At 44.3% G+C, this 14,949-nt stretch overlaps 1 protein-coding gene across 1 annotated transcript in view; it reads right to left on the bottom strand.

The window, feature by feature from the left end:
* The window catches only part of DIS3L2 (DIS3 like 3'-5' exoribonuclease 2), a 197,037-nt gene that overhangs the window by 60,248 nt on the left and 121,840 nt on the right, over window positions 1-14,949 (bottom strand). The window contains exons 13-14 of the mRNA XM_010573014.1: window positions 10,954-11,061; window positions 5,250-5,483 (exon numbers count right to left, since the gene is read on the bottom strand). Of these exons, the coding sequence (XP_010571316.1) occupies window positions 5,250-5,483; window positions 10,954-11,061 (342 nt within the window). The remainder of the gene's footprint in view (window positions 1-5,249; window positions 5,484-10,953; window positions 11,062-14,949) is intronic.

Genomic DNA, 14,949 nt, shown 5'->3' on the forward strand with positions numbered 1-14,949 from the left:
TGGTATATTAATATATTGCATTTTGTGCACAATGACTGTTTAACCAGGGTAGAAATATTTATTACTTCCACGTAGCAAGAAGGAAAGACCTGAATGCTTACTATGCAGATATGAGGCAGGAAATATGACAAAACAATTTCCCATAATTATTTCCAGCAGTCATTCATATTGGAATATTTTAATGGTGATAGCAATTAATCTGTGGCTCTTGAGATTTCCAATTAAATGGCATTAGCAGGAGCAACTGTCTAAAATTATGTGTTTCTGTCCTATCCCATTAGCCACAACTAAAGACGAAGTTTCCCAACATACAGGGTCACATCCTGCACGTACAGCGTCCTCCTTCCTCCTTGTTTTCCATGTGTGAATGGCTTGAGTCAACTTCTCAAAGCTGTTTGCATCAAGTAGGCAGAGTCAGTTCTGAGAGCTTCAAAAACTATACAGAGCTGGTTAATATACCCAGTATGCCACATACCTGGGTGTTTTGGAGCTGGTATTCTGAACACATTCTGGTGTTTGGAGTCTTTTTGCTTGTTTTCCTATGTTTCCTGCAGCAGAAATACTCTAATACTTCAGGAGTCCCACCAACCTTAATGAAACAAAGCTATTGTCAAAGATCACTTGTTTCCTTATTCCCAGCAGCCATGGGACAGGACCGAAGGTAAGGTCTCCAGTGTGGTACAGAGCTACAACAATACAAATTTTCTATCTTTAAGTTATTCAAAACAATAGAGATCCACAGGGAAAAACAACCCTTGCTCAGACAACGAGACAGTGGCACAGCACACAGGCTGGGAACAAGCAGAAGTGAGACCATTTCACTAGCAATTCAACCCTTAAATTTGCGTAACATTCCCATCTTTGCCATTTTTATCCTTTTTTCTTCCCTTTTTGCAAACACCTGCAAAGCTGAATGTCTGTTGCACAGAAAACAAAGAGAGAAGCTATTCTAGCAAACAATTCAATGCCATTAACTGGTCTAATGCAAATGCACTTTAGGTTCTTCTCACAATGAACTTTGGTCAATGCCAACGTTTTGAGCACCCAGGTATAAGTGCGCTGGCAAAGGCAGAATCACCAGCACAACAAAGCCACTGCTCAGCTCACAGACAGTTGTCATAGAGACAGATCAGCATCCTGGGGTATTCTAATTTTAAATATTCACAGAAATCCTTTTTAACCTGTCTTCTTGTAGGCATCTGTCCTCGTGATTCATTTATAAACTGTTGAGGCCAAAAAGAGATCCATTTATCAGCAGGTCTCCTCTAGGCAGGCTGGAGCTAAGGAGCTTTTCTGCAAACTTGATGGTTTTTGTTGAAAGCAAGTTTCTATCTGATTCTCTGGCTAGTGTTTCTAAAAGCTGTGGTTTGGGGAAGTGATCCACCTTCAAAGTAACTGGGCCAGGAAAAAAAAGGAAAGTTGTGGGTTGTACTCACTTTGGTTTTTAAACCAGGTCAGATCCCTGCTGCAATTTATAGTGCGGGTGCACCACGAGCTGTGAGAGGACAGCACAGGGGTGGCATTTCATGGTCCTGGGCAGGAAAGAGGCAGGGGGGAAACACAGTATTGTAAATATCTGAACATTTTTTTCTCAAAGTCACAGTACAAGGCACCTCTTGCTTATACATCTAAAAGCCACAGCTCTAAATGAGAAGGGGAAGAAATACATTAATCTCTGTCTGTGTGGACAAAGTTTCATAAGCTCCTTAGCTGCTGAAGGTGCAAAGACTTTAAACCTCTAAAACTCAGTGCTCAGCTGCTTTCTGGAGCTAGGAAGCTGGCAGGCAGCACAGGAAACCATAATCTAGGGAAAAAGCCCCAGAAGGGGCCTATGGGGACAGCAAGATCCCACAGAGTGACAGATGTGTGGGTCTGGTTGCAAAGAAGGTCCTCAGACCCAAGGTCTAATGCAGCAAGATTCCCCTACGGACCTCTGCAGAGGCATGAAAGGAACTGGCGGGGGGGGAAGAGTGGCAGGTACGTAGGTTGCCATGGCCAGGATTGAACTGCGGTAGGAAATCAAAATTACACAGCCCCGAAGAGACACATATGTACTGACACAGAATCCACAGATCCTAAGCTTTCAAGACCATGTGCTGCCTCTGTAATTTGTCTCAAGGTCTTCTGTGTGACCCAGATATGTAATTCCCAAGTTATTAAAAAAATAAAATATATTCTTCATCTGTTCAGCTACAGAGATTCCTGCTTCCAAAATTACTGCTAAAAGATAAAACCATGGGCAAGCAGATGCCACTCTCACACTAGGTCATAAAAATTCAGCAGCAACATTCAAACAGGAAACACTCTTCTCACCATGGCACAGCCAGCCTGACACTGCTGCATCTTACTGGAGCCATCCTATGTCAGGTGCAAGAAGTTCCCTGGCCAACCAGTATTTCTGCTATTATAAAGATACACCCATGAGTGACTTCATCTGAGAGATGGTTAGTTTTGGGGAATAAATCCTAAATTACACAGATACTATGGGGGAGATCAATATCATTCCAAAGAGGAAACTGAGGCAGACAGGGAGAGCAGCAGCCCAAGGCCACCACAGCCAGTGGCAAAGCAGGACAGGAGATTCTTCCCCCTGATTTTCTTAATACCAACAGGAAGCACACGAGCACGTCACACTGAAAAATGGGAGGGTAGAAGCAAGAAAAAAAAGTCATCACTGTTCAATCAGGAGTGATCCCAAGGTAGAAGCTCTCAAAAATAATGCAATGTATAGGAAGAGGGCTCACATCCCTTGGAAAAAAAAGCATGGGAGTCATCCATGCCCAGCTACCCCCTCCCTTAAGACTGTGGGATGATCATTTCCTTTGCTCACATTTTTATTTGGAATCTGATAATTCATTGCCCCTAGTTTCCTGCTGGAGTTTGTCTTCCATTGTTCAGGATTTACATTACTCAACAGGAAATCAGTGAGAGGTCCAGCGATTAGAAAGGTGTGTTTCCCATTTGGACCCACCCTTGCTCTCTTGCTCAGGGCTGGAAGTCAGACCCAGTGCACAACTGCATCCATGGGAACTCAGGGAAGTGAGGGATCAAAGGCAGAGGGACTCATCTCCTATTAAAAGGTACAGATTGTTTTCTCCAGCCATACACCGCTGGCCATGTCCAAACACCCATCCCTCACATACTGTTTGTACTCAGGCCTTACAGTAACCACTTCATCCATGTGCTACAGAGGGTGTAGTTTATCAAAATATGACTACCAAGGCAGTACTTGAAAAGAGTAAGTATGGTGAAAGTGTCCCTTGAACCAAAATACACTTCATTCTCAAAGACCATTACTTTCGCTCTGACACTCTTGCCAGGGGAGAGAGATTCTGCACAGCATAAAGTGCCACTTGTGAGATATAACTCAGTTTATCACATTGGTTAGGAACCAGTCTGAGTAGGAATCAGCCCTCTCTGGTGCCCTTAGCAGTGGCTTTTAACCCCGATCTCACAAATGATGCTCCAATACATTCTCTTTAACAGCTCCTCTGTAACAGCACAGAGCAAAACAAAACACAGCTAATCTTTTATGGGGTATTACTGGAACAGGATGCTTCCTTGGCCAAATCCTCCCATTGAAAATGTCACAGCTGTTTTAAAACATATTTTCCCTGGGGTTAGTTTGAGAACAGGTACTCAACTCAGGCACATATGGTGACCGCTCAGGACTACACCGTGACTTGTGGAATGCAGCTAGTGACCTTGTTGGGCCACAGCTCCCAGTCACTGTGGACTGTTGTTCCAACCCAGACATCTCCAAGGCTTCCCAGTTAGCTCATCAAGTGCAAAGGCTGGGTTTTTTTTATGTTTCTCTAGCATTCAGAGTGTGCTTGGGAACAAAAGCCCAGCTTATTAGCCATTGTATGATAAACCTCAAAGAGGGAAGCCTCTGTTCCGAAAGAGGTTTAAGAAAACTCTGCATGATTTCAAAGTGGGAGTCACATTTCCAAAAATTATTTGAATATAATTTGAAGAATGATTATTTCCTTTGAGCAAGGAGGGACCTTGTGCAAATGCCCTTGCTCCAGGCTCACTTATGTGTGCCTAACCAGTCCTCCAAGTCCTCCTACAACAGATGCAGGCAAAATAGCCTCAGACACCACAATGCCTACACCAGAAAGTTTATCCTAAAGTATAACCCCAATCTCCTCTACTGAAACTCAAGATACAAACGTGTCATCCTGTCCATCTTAGACATGGGGAAAAGCACATTGCCTCCTCTTCACAGCAGCTTCGCCAGACTAAGCCACGTGCTCTGTTGGGGAAGGTCACAGATTATAGACACTCCTTGCTCTTGTTGCTCTGCAATGAGTTCTCTAAAATTAGACTTCCCTGCAACTGGAGACAACGCTACTGTGCCGAGTAAAATGGAAGGGTTAACAACACACCTCTTACATACAATAGTCCTGTTTACACATCTTGGTACACTAGCTTCTTTCTCAGCAATATCCTTATGTTGACTCATGCTCATTTTGCAAAATGAAACAATAGAGCTTCCTTATATTAAGAGATTATTTTGTCTCCTGCTCAGGAAGGCCATTGGGTTCTATAAATTACTGGAACCTGCTATCCACAAAAACTGTCAGAAGCCACCTCAGAGCTGCTGAACCTCAAATGAAAAAGTATTTTTGCTCTCATAATCTAAAATATCTGGATCTACTTATAAAATAGAAATGACACATACCACAACTGGTACAAGATTACTTAAATCACCCCAGACAGAAAACCTCCTCACTAGCATTTCTTTCTCTGAAACACAGCCAACACTTATATGTATTAGCTTAGATAACATTTAGTCATTTTCCCTGTGCAGGCAACTGCTATGAAAGCTATGGAAAACATGAGTATTGCAAGCACAGAAATAAATGTGGAGGATGAGCCTTTCACAGTGAAATGTGCACTAAGGCTATCTGAACTGCTTGATAATGAATGACACCGTCATGATTTCTTTCACTGTATGAGTTACTTATGCAGTCCACCAGGGTTTTAGGATTTTGAAAAATGTTGAAAGATGGACCACTCCTTAAAAAACAGGAACTTTTCTCTTTTCATCCTACTTTACTTACTGCTTTTGGTACATAATCTGATGCCGCTCTTAAGAATACATTGGCACATAAACCTGCCTTTCTATTCCAGCCTTGACCTTCCCCTTCAAGTTTTTAGACTGATGAGGAAATTCTTAGGGAGTACAACGTGAAATTGCTTCAGTGGAGAAGAAGCCCCTTACAGGGTCTGGACTTACACACCTGGTCTAAGCGCAGAGCACCGTCGATGAAGCGCTGTTTGCGGAGGTGCTGGGCGATTTGATGCAAGTTCAGCACAGCTTGCTGGATCTCAGCTATTGAGTGTTGAGGGGAGACAGGCGGTAGTTCTTCAGGTGAGAACACCTTCCCAGGGCTTTCAATCATACTCTGTGCATGGTCGTAGCTTAGCTTCACGCAGGAGCAGATGACTGTCCGCCCAAACCATTCATCAAGGATCTGCAAAATTGGAAAGTGTAAATTGATCTGAGGACTTGTTCTTCCAGTGCACAAAATCTTGGGAAGTTGTACAAACCCTGGAAGGAACGACACCAGACCTCATCACTGACTGTGATCTTCAAGAGAAGATCTTCTCGTACTGAGACCACCAGGCCTTTTGCTCATATAGATTCTCTAGTGTCTGGGAACATGTATGTGGACAATATATTCTGCATATACATAGGGAACTGCTTGGATCTCCCTCCTCTACCTGATGTCCCTCTTTCATAGAGCTCAAAGAACTACAGCCCATCCGGGAGCTGAAATCAGCCAGTTGACTCAAAGGTTACTAGGTGCAAGAGTGACAACGGGCAGATATACACATGCAAGAAAAGATCTCCTATCTAAAACACAGCAGATGGTATTCCACCTCTTTGATTAGAGTGTGGCCAGCAGGGCACGAGGGGCTGGCCTTAAAATACCCCGTTTTCAGGAGTACTGCAGGAACCCCAATGTCTGACTAGCACTCGTGAAAGTGCCTGAGTAGGACCTTGGTGGTCTGGAGGTGAGATGGCCAGTCACTGACCCCTTGTTTCTGTGATCATGTCTATGGTCCTAGGCCCAAACTCAAGCCAGGAACCTTTTTGAGCTTCCAAACTATTTTGGATTCTAGAGGAAAATAATCTATAAATCGCCAACAAAATTCTTTTATTTTAAACCAGAAGCCACTCCCTTTTTAAACTTCGTAACAGAACACCAATGTAGAAATAGCAATTCAGCATTATTTCTTAAAGCAGAAAGGAAAATCTATTTTCAGCTGAGATGTATAAGAGAGATCAAAAGCTCATCAAGCCAGTGAGAAAGTGCAGAGGGACAAAGAGCAGAAGGCTCTTCAGAAAAGTCAAAAGCACTGGCATGAGGGCTCTGGAGATGGATGCAGTCTGTGATAAACCATTCAATGCACAAATGCTCAGAGAATGAATGGAGAATTGTAATTCTGCCTTAGTTGCAAGTGCCACCTTACCCCTTCATCAGCACAGCAGGACAAGGTAAATTCTGCAAGTGACGGTGTCCGGGGAGAACCGCCAGCTCACTCTATGACAGACTCATCAAGGACATTGCTTCAGAAAGGCAAACCTTCTTCTTAACAGGAAAGGATTGATCCCCAAGATACCTTCGCTGCCTCCCTCCCTTATGCCCCACAGAACATCTGTGCAGTATAAGTCAGCAGCTCAGAGCTCTGAAAGTCACAGGGCATTTAAGCTTATTTCTAATTAGAAAGTGTCCTAATAGTGGAGAGGCAGCAAGTGATGTAGTGACATCTGATGAAATCTGCTGGACCCAAAAAACCTCCTGATATTAAGCAAGCACGATCTCTGGTGTGGAAGAGGCTGCACCACTCTTTAAATGATCCCCTTCCAGCAAGCTGAAGACTATTAGCCAGTTGGCAATAGAGATACTTCAGACTTCAGTAAGACATGGATGATACTCAGGCACCAAAAAGGTAGTGTTCCTTGTTGAGATGATCTGGGAGCCAGGCTGAGCAGCCTTCATTTCAGCTGAGCACTTTTACAGACCCTCCAGTTGTAAAAGGCAGCTCTTTCAACTTGCTGTTCAAGCATTTTCAGACACTACTTCTATTTCCCTGCTAGTTCCTCCATCTCCAGCTATTAATTTCTGCATCAAAGGTCATTATCAATTCTGGCCCTCACTGTTATATTATTCCACACTAAATATTTTGTGTTTGGAGAGCACTCTCATTTTGCTCTATAAAATAGGTGAGTCAACTCCGTCATGTACACGTGTGTTGAAAACGGTTAAGGACAGGGCACAAACCAGAAGGGTAATTCTGAAAAGAAGCACTTTCCCCAGTCCCCAGGTTACTGCTGAAAGCCAGCACTGAGGCTACATGGTGCTTTCTGCCACTGGCTTCCAAAAGCTCTCTCTGTCCCTTGCAAGAGGTAACAGACCGGATTTCCACCTTGCTGTCTGAACTTGAAGCTTTCAACAAAACCTCATTTTTCTCCTTGCTTAGAAGACGCCAAATATTTCAGAGCTCCGCTCACTTCCTTGTAAGATGAGAGATGCAGCATACTGGGCCCCCAGAATATAACTAGAATGTCAAGTCTCAGGCAGGCTACATTCAGGGCAAAGTGTCAGAACAAGCAGCCCATTAGTAGCAGATATTAAATTTCTTTTATTCCTCTGTTTCCTCAATTCCTTTTTGTGTTCTTGGTCTCTCAAAGGCAACCAAGCAGCGTGATGCAGAGTGCCCAATTTCCATTCCTGCAATGGCTCTAACAGGTGTAAACTGGACAGTAACAATCCTGAGAGATCTCTTATTAACATACCCAATAAACACCTTCTCACCAAGATTGCCTGGATGCATTAAACACGTCACATAGGCAAAGAATGGAGTTTGGACACATTTTGCTCATGCAGTCCAGTAATCCCTGTGTGTGGTGAGCGGAGCTGCCAGACTCAGCCTTGCTGCAGCAGGCTAACTTAACTCTACCCACCATCCAAGTATTTCCTGGAAATGCCCCCCATCTCTGCTTTCAGCGGCCATCCAAGCAGACTTTGGGTAACCACAGCCTTGCATCCCTGGTTTGGAGACCCCACCAGAGAACGGGCAAGCTCCACTTCTGCAGGGAAAGCCGCACAAGGCTGGCTGGCCCATGTACCAGTGGCTGATGGATGGGCAAAGCAGTGCAGAGGAGCAACATTTGGGGGTTGTAAGCTGAGACTCAAAGATTACGCGTAGCCCGCAAGACCGGTCTGCAAGGTCTCCCCCATCACGGCAAACCTGGCGCACCCAGACTCCAGATAGAGTACCAGTATCCGAGACATTTCTAGGGTTACGTTAAGGTTTTCCCCAGCATTGGCTGCTTTTGAGAAAAAGCTGTAGTCCCCAGCACATCATGTGATGGCAGTCAGTGTGGCTCAGCTGAAACCCTCCCATTAGCACAGTCCCTGGTGGTACAGGTCTCTTTGAGGGTGTGACATAGCTGTGCAGGAGGCTGAGGACTTTCTCCATGCAAGGCAGTGTCCATATCGTGTCCTGGCTGACGACAACAGTTTTGAGCCTGGAAGACACATTGTTTGTATAGGTTGTTTCAGACTGAAGCAATTTTTCTTCACCACTGGTAGAAGGAACCAGAAGGGCTGTGCTTCAAATATCTGCAGGCAATAACTTAAAAGGAAGAGTTGCATCGTTTGTTTTCAAATATCTTTCTGTTGACTGCATCCGAACAAGAACGTGCTACGTTGTTCCTATAAACGCCCAGCTCTGCTTCTGAAGAACAGCACAGATGCAACAATATGGTTAACGCCTCTGCCCTTGGAAAGTCATTTCAGATACATCATGTCACACTATCCCACTGGAGTCCATGGAGCTATGCGGAGTGCTGCTCAGGCAACGTTTTGTTACACTCAGTGAAAACTAGAAGAGAAAAACTCCAGAACCCAAAAGCAATAGAAACAAGAAAGTGCCTGTCTCTCAGAAAGGGCTAAGTCTGGCATTATTTTTCTAAAAGAAACAAGAATTAAAAATCCCAACAACCTATCAATAGCCACATTCAAGTGAGGAATCTGTGTGGCTTTTCCTTGGGAGATGCATTAGCTCTAGACTTATTTGCTTTGGAACAGTAACAGTGAGAGCTCAGAGCAGCTCTTGCCTCTAGTAGCGCTGTTGGGCTCTGCTTTGCAAGCTCAAGGTTATGATACTGCTGTGCGCACAGGGTGCAATGAAGTGCTCTTTGGCCTCATGCATCCCTCACTGAGGAATGTCGTCTCCTCAATGTCAGTGTTCTCACGGCTTTCCCCCACCAGCTGAGGTTCAAAGGCTGTGTTGGGCCCTTTGACTCACCTCCCTTTCACCCAGCAGAGCCTGGGAGAGCATGTGATCCTGTTTACACTGAGATTAGGCTACAGTAACACCTAGAAATACAGGAGACACATTCTGTCCCACTCAACCCAAGAGATAAGCTCTTAAAAGAATGCCCTGCTGGGCAAAAGCCCTGCAAGCACTTTTCCTCTTGGAAGGAGTAAATTCTTCTCTGGCCTTCACCTGATATTCAAATCAAGTGACCTTGATTAAGACTGCAGTCCCGAAAGGCCTCCTAGGAGAAACCAGTTTGCTGAGATGGCCGTAGGCAGTTTGATTTCCAAGGGGCAGCATGGCCGTGGCCCAGACCACTGCTCCTCCAGAGATCAGCTCCCTGAGCAGGTGTAAGGCTGATACTGCAGCTCCTCTGTTTTCTCACTGGTCAGACTGGGTTGGTCTGAACACTGTTTGAAAAGCAAATAAATGTATATATTGCAGGGGACAAGAGACAAGATTTAATTAAAGGCTTATTTTAATTAAGACTTTACTATTAGCTGTTCAAAGACCAGAGTCAATAAAAGGCCCACCAAGTAGCTACTATTAGAAGGCCTCATGAGTAATCATGCTGCCGCTATAGGAAGTAGAACGCTTTTCACAACGAACAAATAAAACCCACCGCAGTGCCCGAGCAGGGACTCACTGGAGAAATACAGCTATAGGACTGCAACCGTATTTTGCTAAAGCACAAAACAAGATTCGGTATCCTTTAGAGCAGCATGGACAATAATAAGGAAGTAAAGTTAATCTTTGTGAAAAATCACCAAATTGGCACAAGAAATACTCTTCACAGACAGAGTTGTGCATGAGCACAACACTGGTTAAAAAAAAGTAATTCTGAGTACAAAAAGTGTGCTTCGCATAGATTGGAGAGTCCTCTGGTAGTGGCAGTCTTTACCCCTCCTCGATTAGCAAGGGGACCCTGTGATCACCAGAGGTGATTGTTAGGGTTACAAAGAGTGTGGGAGGAGAACAGGGAGAGAAATGAAGACCTGGGGAGAGCTGACAGGCAGCTGAAGGCAGCTCGCTGCACTGACAGACAGCCTCCACAACTGCTCCCTGGAAATAAGACATGCAGAGGATGGAGCTGTGCCTTTGCTGAAGAGCTGTCACACTTTATTTGGATCGATGTAATTTGCAGCTCTGAAGAAGAATGAAATAGTCTGTTTACCAGAGAGTCCACAGAGGGATACTGCCCGCATTCAGTGCATTGCACAACTGCCTATGAGTACAAGGCAGGGTTGGAGTCAGGGGGAAACATCTTGTCCCACCCAAAGCATTAGCTTCAAATTGCTGCTGGAGGTAAGGCATTAAATGGATGAGTGACCTGGCAAGGAGCAGGAAATTCTCCGTTCCTGAGAGTCACACAAATATTTTTCCTTTCCCCACCATGTTGTGAGATTATTCTAGTTGGAAGTTCCATGGTATCTCATCAGTAAGACAAGATACAGGGTCAGTCCTACATCCTCCAGTATTGTTCACTGACTAGTCCTTTGCTATCCACCTGGGTGTTAAGGGATGGCATTTTTACCACTCTGTTTGCAAGAATAGGGGCTGGCCACCGAGGGGGGACTGATTAGCAGAATGACTGTCTGCTACTTGAGGTACCTTGCCTTCTGGAGTCACCTTCCACATCACAGAGAACGTCAGCCTATCTTGCATGGGATTGAGACTGCATAACTCCTCACAGAGCAGCTTCGGAAGCATCGGGATCACCTGGAAGGGAAGGGAAAGGAAGAGAAGAGAGTCTTGGTGAAATATGGGCTTTTAGTAGAGACCTGTCTGTAGCCAAGCTTCCCTGACCAGTTGGTAAAAGACAGGCTCAATAATGGACAAAGGAGAAAATGCATTAAACCTTCAGGATCACATTCTCTGTGGCAGGAATGGCTACGCCATAGCTCTGGGATGCATCACCCATGCCAGAGCTACATTACATAGTGAACAGCATACTGGCACGGAATAACTAAGTAAACCAAATCCTCTGAAATGAGAGGAAGTCAGACATGGCTAAGGCCACCAACACTCACATCAGCCCTGTCCCTAAATGAGACCAGAGGGACCTGTCAGTCTGCAACCTGGGAATCACTCCCGGTGCTCACCTCCAAGGAATGGAGTAAGCATCCTGGAGCATCCTGCATCCTCATTATGCAAACACTTCACTCTGCAGCTTTTAAGGTCACAAAGTTTGCTCTGTTTTCCACTTCTTTCCCACTGCCAAAATGGCAGTGGGAAGAATGAGGAAGGCTCAGCACATCAGGAAACTTGATGTTGAAGAAACATGGTCCTAGCAGTCAGGAGCTCAAGAGCTTGGATTTGGGAACTGTGTTTCTTGCTTTGACACTGAATACTGTGTAACAAGGCAAGTAATGCAAGTCTTGCTCCCTGCAAAGCATAAATGAAACTTCTCCCATGCATCACAGGAGTGGCGCATGGTTTTAATAAAAATTGAGCCATGCTTTGTAGCGGAGACAGGAACATATAGATGTTGGTGAGATAAACAAAAGCACCTGTTTTATGACTATTGAACATGGTGTTTGCAAACAGAGGGAGAACAATTATTATTTTACTATACTCAACTCTGTTTGAACAAAATGTCAGCCAACAGAAATTTCTGGCAGGGATTTTTTTAACCTGTGTCCTAATTCCTTACAACTAATCAATATTTCTGCTGCTGAACATTGAATTACCAAACCACAAATTACTCACCTGACTACAGCAACAAAGCAAAAGCTTTGGGGCATATTCACACTAGAGCAAACCTGAGCAGCTCCAAGTGTTTCTACCATCCCTGAGTTATTTCCCAGGTGAAGTCTGCAGTAAAGATAATATGTAGCAGCTGTTTAATGAAGCAAACCTAATTATTAGAGTTTCACACTCTTATTTCCCTTCTCATTATTTACCTTTGTGAAGAAGCAATAACTGCCCTCAAAGAAGAACCACATTACTCCTCTTGTTTATTTTGAGTGGCAATGTGGGCTGGTGCATTCCAGAAAAACACAGAGAGAAATGCCCTACTTGGTTGCTGTAAAATATTTTAGATATTTAATTTAGTTTCCGTTTTGATTGCTCTGTGTGCCACCCTGTAAATATAGGACCAGCAGGAAGCCAACTGGCATGCAAACCCCAGCTCTTCCAAACTCTGACACACCTATTTGGTGATTTCAGAGACAACTTTTCCTACCTGGATTCCAGGGGTACTACTGTTCTTCAAAAGAGTAAGAAAAAAAGTCTCAGGTGTCCATTTTCTCCTCAAGTGCACACATTTTGTATTTACCTTTTGCTTTGAAGGAAAGACTCTTAAAATATTTAATCACATTTGTGGTTTGGCACCAGATGATGGCTATAAATCCATTCTAATTGCAGTGCATATTAATGCCAAAAGGTTAACTGTACAGCCTGTGACTGTCAAGGAGTCACTCGCAACATGAATCAGCAGCACTAGTTCAGCTGGAAGGTCACAAGGGCGCAGATTATGATAAGCTGTTTCCCGCAACACAAAGGCCGTCAACTCTGTTATTCCAGTTGTGAGCAGTATGTTAACAATACTGGTACATTAATAACTCACAGATCCAGTACGTGAGCTCTGCCATGCTGCCTGGAAGGACCTACACCACAAAGTTATAAATTTAGCATGAGTGGTGCCAACCCATACCAGAAAGGAGAGAAAACAGCTTTATAGACTATCGGAAATCCCTGCCTGCCTAAGATCACCCATGACCACCATGAGACCCTGAAGTTCAGGTCATAGTGAACAAAGTGCTAGTAATTTAATAAAAGCTCCTGTGCCCTTTTCCACCCAAATTAAAAGCTCCAGTTACTAGCTTTTCTCTCTCTCCCCCCCTCTGTGATTGATTATCTGATAATGGTCTGTACTTATTGAATATTTCTGTGCCTTAGCACACCCTCTTTCCCTTCACATCTCCTGCAGCAGTAACAGTCTGCTACAAAAATGCCTACATGAAACCTGAAATCCCATCCACAAAGAACAGCCCGAACAAAACAACAGGATGCTTGTTTTAAGTGTACTTGAGCAGGATTAATATCCAATTCAAGAGGCTATAATTTTATGGAAGGGCTTTCAATGATGTGAAACACAAGCAAAGCTTTAACTCAGATCATAAGTACGGCACTAAACACTCACCAAGCAATTAGCTGTTACAAACCTACTGTTAAATAGGGAAGCATCAACCCACGTTACCCTTGTTTTGCAGGAGAGAAACTTTAGGCAAAGTAACTTAACCCAAGCCATGGAGGAAGCGTCACAGGAGAGCAAGAATTCAACCTTTTCCTGGGCTCAGCAAGTACATACATAAGACAATGTGACCTTGCATTCAAGGTATTTCAATTTTATCTACCTCACTGAATTAAAAGAAGAAACCTGTTTTCAACACCATGACAGTCTTGGCTAACTGCCTGCCTCTGCTTTAAGATCACGATTCCTCTTCACACTCTACACGGAAAATAAACCAACTGTCACAAAGCAGAGAAATTTAGGTTATAAATACACATTTCCTTTTTCCTTAACATGATATGGTCACAGGCTGAAAGGATTCTTAGTAGTTGCAAGCCCAGCATTTAACATACAAAGATGTCACAATTGTGTCACACTGGGAGAGCGAGATGTTTCAGGAGTTATCCCAGGGGTTGCCCAGAAGGAACTTTTGCAATAGGATTATCTCCATCTCTTTCTGAAGGAGACGCCTCTCTGAGAGGAGATTTCCCTAAGTACGTCTTTAATGCCTAGATTTGCAAAATATCAGAGTTGCATAGCATCACCTCAAATAATCCAGAGGTTGCCCGGCATCTTTTAAATACTTTGCCCTTCCCGTGACTGTCTGCCAAGAGACAGCAGTGTCTGCCAGCTGCCCTGTGGATTGCCACGGCACACAGAAATCCAGCTAGCTGAAACGCTGCCGAGGGTTATCACCTCCAGCGTGAAGTGGTTTCCTTAGCAAATTGCTAAGGATGTGCCTATGTTGGGGATCACATCATTCAGCTTGATTTTACTGCAGGTGAAAATAAAGTCACCTCAGCTTATACAGGGATCATAAAGCTAGAACAGGGCAGGTGTATAAATGTAGTTGAATCTAGAAATGCAGTTGGAGAGACCCAGCAGGGCTAGGGGAAAAAACTTTCACAATGAAAAAAAGGACCTACAGCCCCCAGGAAATCCTTTCTAATGAATGTATCATAGAAAACAGGGCTGAAGAAAGGCTTTGGTGGTGAGAGCTTGTCTGGTTTTCATCCCCTTCTATCAGTCAGACTAATAAAAGACATCATCTCTCCCCACAAGCCCAGCAGGGCCCAAGAGATACTGGAAAAGGGCACTTCTTTGAGTGAAAGGCAGATATCCACAGTGCTCGCAGCTGTGGGTCTGCATTTCAAATCAAATCACAGAAAAAGGATTTCTCTCCCCCTACTTCCAAGTCCCACATGTGAAATCTCCAGTGCTACTGTATCCGGCTTGAGACTTAGTGCTCTAGCACTGCCTGACAGCCTCCCTCCACGTTATCGGCTCTCCCCGCAGGCAGCCACATGTCCCAGCTCACCAAAGCGGTGGGCAGCTAGGGAAAACCAAAGTAAGCGAAGGCACTGCTGGGGCTG

This window comes from Haliaeetus leucocephalus, unplaced genomic scaffold (assembly GCF_000737465.1).
Source record: "Haliaeetus leucocephalus isolate CR32 unplaced genomic scaffold, Haliaeetus_leucocephalus-4.0 Scaffold362, whole genome shotgun sequence".
Classification (NCBI taxonomy): Eukaryota; Metazoa; Chordata; class Aves; order Accipitriformes; family Accipitridae; genus Haliaeetus; species Haliaeetus leucocephalus.